The sequence below is a fragment of the Plasmopara halstedii genome, assembly GCF_900000015.1.
Source record: "Plasmopara halstedii genome assembly, contig: Scaffold_526, whole genome shotgun sequence".
NCBI lineage: Eukaryota > Oomycota > Peronosporomycetes > Peronosporales > Peronosporaceae > Plasmopara > Plasmopara halstedii.
Window position 1 is genome coordinate 667,818 of NW_020187446.1, and position 5,205 is coordinate 673,022.

The 5,205-nt window shown below is 43.9% G+C and overlaps 1 protein-coding gene across 1 annotated transcript; it reads left to right on the forward strand.

Moving 5' to 3' along the window:
- Positions 1 to 24: 24 nt before the first annotated feature.
- PHALS_11178 (uncharacterized protein) lies at positions 25 to 468 on the forward strand (the record flags this gene model as incomplete). The annotated part of the gene is made up of 1 exon (XM_024726730.1): positions 25 to 468. One exon carries the CDS (start codon positions 25 to 27, stop codon positions 466 to 468), a length of 444 nt encoding a protein of 147 aa, XP_024577377.1.
- Between the last annotated feature and the right edge of the window lie 4,737 nt (positions 469 to 5,205).

Here is a 5,205-nt window from a genome sequence, read left to right on the forward strand (position 1 = left end):
GATTTGGCTAACAATCCATTCCAGATGGAAGATGTTCCAAGTGAGTCTACAACGAACGATGTCGACGATAGTTTAGCCACAAAGACGGCCACAATAGACGATGACAATGTACTCGGAAGCATGACTGGCGACATTCTCGACAATCCACTTCTGATTGATGATGTCTCGGACGAGTCTGATACGGACAAATTTATGGGCTCCGACAGCGACTTTTTGAATGAAATACCTGCCAACTTCGCCGGTTCCAGCCCGACTGACACTGAAGGTGTCTTTGACGACAGAAATTCAGACAATGACTATGGGACTTTGACTGATGACGTGTCCAGTCCGGTTGACGTCGTCTCGAAGAAGGACGCCACAAATACGGGTAAGCCTCCTGTGATTAGTGGATCTTCTCAAGATGAAGATAGCCCACTACAATTTGAGTCACCTTTGGAGGATGAAAATCCTACACAGCTACAGCAGTAAGAGTTTTTCCTACCGTTAGCTCGTAATGATAAATTCTAGCCTTAATTGTCTGCAACAAATCAACAAATATCCTTTGTGTTTCATGACTTTGAATATATATAGTTATTCTTCCTATATCAAATGCAAGGTTACAAACGAACTAGCGTTTCCGTTTCTATAGTATATGAATAAACAGAGCAAAATCGTGCTTACGACCCTGGGTACAGATAAATGGAAATGAAACTTATAACAACAGCAATTTTTTTTTTGACAGATGCACCGAATTTTATATCCTAAGAAATGAGCGAATGGGTAGGGATGGACAGCGTAGTGTAAATTAGAAAGAGTATAAAGCATTTTTGATTGTTTAAGAGGTTGGTTTCTTACTTTCGTGCATCAATTAATGGTGATCATCACGACTTTAATCCAATCTAGTGAATGAGACGGTGTAACATATCTGTGTCGTCGTCAGCAATCGGATAACACAGATCTGGATTCCTATAAATGCCATCGGGAGATTTTTTAGACAGAACAAAATGCATAAGAAGCTAATTGTCTGGGCTCTTGAATTGACTTAACGAGCCTTGACGTTTTCGTCTCTTGCCGATGCTTTAATACGTAGGATAGGGAGGGGGTTCAAATCTTTTCTACATGACAAATATCTATGATAGTGACAAAGATATTCCTCTTAAGTAGTAAAATACATGTCAATCCTTTTGACTCTTGATAATCGCGACACACGACATAATTTATCGCCATCAGTTTGACGCGCGTATTAGCTACCATGTTTTGTGCTGCCTCCAGATAAGTTTCTCTAGGCTTCAATGCACTGTGTAAGCTCCTACACGATACGTCTTATGGTTTGATAGATTTTGTACAAATAGGCTTTCCGTCTAGACTGATCGGACATGGTTGGCGACTGAAAAACGAAAACTTTAGTGATCACCCTTTTGTGAAGATTTTGATCAAACTCTATGGGTATCATATTTCTTCGTAATGCAATGAAGTATACATGCAACTTATATGGTGCTTGCAAAGAAAATACAACAATAAAGGTCCTTAAATTGCTATTCTGTGCTACCTCTTGAATCTGACCTGACTTATCTTGGCCAAACAACGACAACGATATTGTTCACATGTAAAATCCATGTCGGTGACAGTAGTTGTGGCCGTTGACGCCATCCATGTGACGTCATCCACATGCATTCAGCGTTGTAATCTCAACATTCACCGCAAATGTTGAGTATGCTTCAAAGCTGTGTTCGTCTTGATACCCACTGCCTCGCAAAGAAACTGGAGCATCTTGCTTCCGAGCGCCTTCGTCAGCATATTTGTAAGTTGATTTTTAGTTTCAATCTAGTCAATCTTTAGTAATACAGGCCCAACATTCTTCCACATAAATTGGTGCCTGATGTCTATGCATTATGTACTAGTGTGTTAGCCAGCGATGCCCGCCAAAGTTATAGCCCGTAGGTCGTCTTTCCATATTTGTGTGCCTCCCACCTGTTTGTCACCCATGTCTTTGATCATTGCGCGCGTTTTAAGTGCTTCTTTGTGTGCATAGGCTGGAATCCATGTAATCGGCTTCTGTGCATGTCAGTTTGACGTTTCTCTGGAGTTTGAGCTTAAATACAACCGTAGCATTTCTCATATAGATCAACACTGCTTGATATAGAGCGTCAGTCATCATTGTTGCTGTTACGGTCCGCATCCGAAATTTTTTAACCGCATCCGAAATTTTTTAACCGCCTCCTTAAAAAATGACCCACTGAGTACCAGTTGACCTCAAGTAGCGTATACACGAATTTGGCGTTTCAATGCTGTCACCCGCGTAAAATACTAGACAGTTGTGTGACGCCGTTTGCGATGTCTGGGTTGTAATCTGAACCAGATAGCCGATTAGATAGCGGTATCGTCTCGAGCGCATCTTCGAACGCCCAGCTTCAGTCCTTGATGACTGTGATGATGACAGGTTGAATCTGGTAGCGTCGATGTCGGTGGCACTCACCGAGGCAGATAACTCGACCACGTCAGCCATGGTAGCAGCTGTTCTGTCGTGGTCGATGTCCACGCCCACTGTAGGTTATACCTTTCCGAGATCCGTCCTATTGAAAGGACCCCCTGCCATTAATCTTGGTTGCAATGATCATATCACCGACATGCAGTCATTCGTACACATCTTCGTCTTTGGATTTCTTCACGAAGATACATTGAATCTCTCATCGGCTCAGAGTATGCTGCACACATCGTCAACAAAGCGATTTATATCAAAAAAGCACAACCATTAGCAATCGCTCCAGGTGTCTGTTCAAATGAGGTGTAGCCTCCTTTGCAGTTCGCTGTAAAGCGTTTTTGAGCGCTTTCGCGTGATGCACGTACTTAAAGCGCTCTTGAGTCTACATTGGCCCTCATATCGCTGACCCCCTGCGGCCATGAGCTCTTTCGACACCAACCGGAATCTCTATGTGAATATGATCGACTGCACACTATTTAATGACGGTTTGGACACCCTGCTGCTCAAACTCGTATTTAGAAACCGCACAAGCTGCCAGAATTGAGATCGTATTAGCCATCTGAGAGCATTTCCCAAGTAAATTCGCAATATAACTCTGATTAAGACCCTAAGCCTACAACCATACCTTGTAATAAATAACACTGTCATTTTGATCCCGTTTCTTAGCAAAGTCCCAACGGCATCCAATTGTGCGCGGCCCATCCTGATCTTGCTGGCATTTTGTCTGCCCGGATGATGCTTTGTCATTGTCGTTCATGGTCAGCTGTATTACTGAATTCTGAAGATGTGACTCGCGAATGTCTCCTCCTCACACTCTTCCAGCTTCATCGACCGTGATTGCAAAACCTTGTTAATATCCAGATCGTAATCGCGACCTCCCTCGGTGTCTACGGCATAACCTAGAAACTTACACCTGAAGCCTTTATCCTCTAGATTCTCCTCTTCACATTAATAAATTGTGCGTACCTGTGAGATCCTAATACTCATAGGTGATCCACCAAAGGCTTCACATTCAAGTCCAACTTATACGATGTTGTGTTCCGATGCACAGGTCAGAACCCTTGTAGTGAAGCATGTCCGTTGTTTTGTTATCATCGTACAGCGCATTCGCTTTGCAATTCTGCTCGGTTGGGGGCTGCATGGCACCGTACTATGGTGCACGTTACCATTCCGCTGGCATTATCTTTTAGCCGTCTTATTTACGAAGTCTCCTATTCCGTTGTTTTAGAGCAGGCACTTTGGCTTTGAATAATCTGAGAGCTTAGCTCATCTTCGTCTAAACGTATGCCGCCATATATCTTGAGTAGAACAAACGTAAGAATAACTTGGCCCCTCCTTTCGGAAGAATCTCATGGGTTTCATTTCGTCCGTTTACCATCACTCCGAAATTGGCGATGTCTTTGTTACAGACCGTTTAGGGTTTGCTTGAATCGTCTGCTTGCCCTTTTCACAGCCCACAAACAACGTTATTCATCCTTGTGTCAGCACAGGCATACCGTTTGTGGAGCGAAAATCTTCATCAAGACATTATCACCTAATTTTTCAAGCGAGCGTACCATATCTCCCACTGACTATATGCTCCCAAATAATACACCGATCGTTTCTCCTCTTGCTGACAGTGCATCGTGCAAGCTATAGCGTGTCTGGTCACGGTTGCCATGACACACTTCTTGAACCAAATGGTACACGAAACACTCTACGTTCTGAAAGGTTTTCCACTAACAGAAATTGTCTGCAAGATAGAGGATGAGTAGCATCTCCATCACGATATGCTTCTACCGTCCATGTTTCTATAATGCTCAGTTATTACTATAATCTAATCATGTCATTTTGTGATTTTTTCCGTCCGCAATAGTTGTTACGATGCTGGCATTTGGACTCTTTAATAGCCCAAGTTAGTCCGGTTAGGCGTCATGTGCGATGTCGCACTGCTGCGACGTGAATTCGGCACCCATGGCAAATACTACATCACCCCGCTGAGACGGTTTCTGCTGGGCAGTCCATTTCATGTGGACCGTCTGATTACATTTAAAGGACTATTCCCGAATAACGGTGTCCTTTCGTGGCGCATAGCTCTTGCGACCGCATCCTCCGTCTGCCCTTGAGCAGTCCGCTGTATTTATCAGTACAAAATGTTTTCTCATTGGCTTCCTTTTTTCAAAACTTCTCAGACTCGTAAATGAACTCTACATGTCTCCACCCAGCTTTAATTTAATGGCGCTCTCCACAATCAAAGAAATACTCTCATACTCCAACGACAGGCTGCTCAGAAATATCACCAGCTGTCTTGGCTCATCCACTGGCTCTCCCGTCTTCTGATGTTCTACAGAATTTTGTCAAACGTGTCTAGATGCTCCGCCATGCGAGTGCCACTCTTCTTATTGAACTCATGATGACGACGTGTCATAGTGTCATGGTAGCACAGAGTGGAGCATTTGTCGAATCGCGAAGTCTCTTTCCGCCTAGTAGTAAATCGAAGCTTTGTCTATACGTCCTTAACAATGATTCTTAATGCCTTGGCGTCATTCATGAGCTACACCTCCATTATGTTGACCTTATCCTTTCCGGCCATGACGCGCCTAAGCAGCATTATTCCCGCAAGATCTATCCATCCTCCAGGAGATATTCGGTGCGCTTGGTAGTCATGGTGGTTCAGGTATCGTGGAGCAAGGCTTCGTTGTGGCTGTTAGTGCAGCGGGGCTGCCGTAGCTTTGCGCTTAGAGGAAGCGTAAGTTAGGTCACCG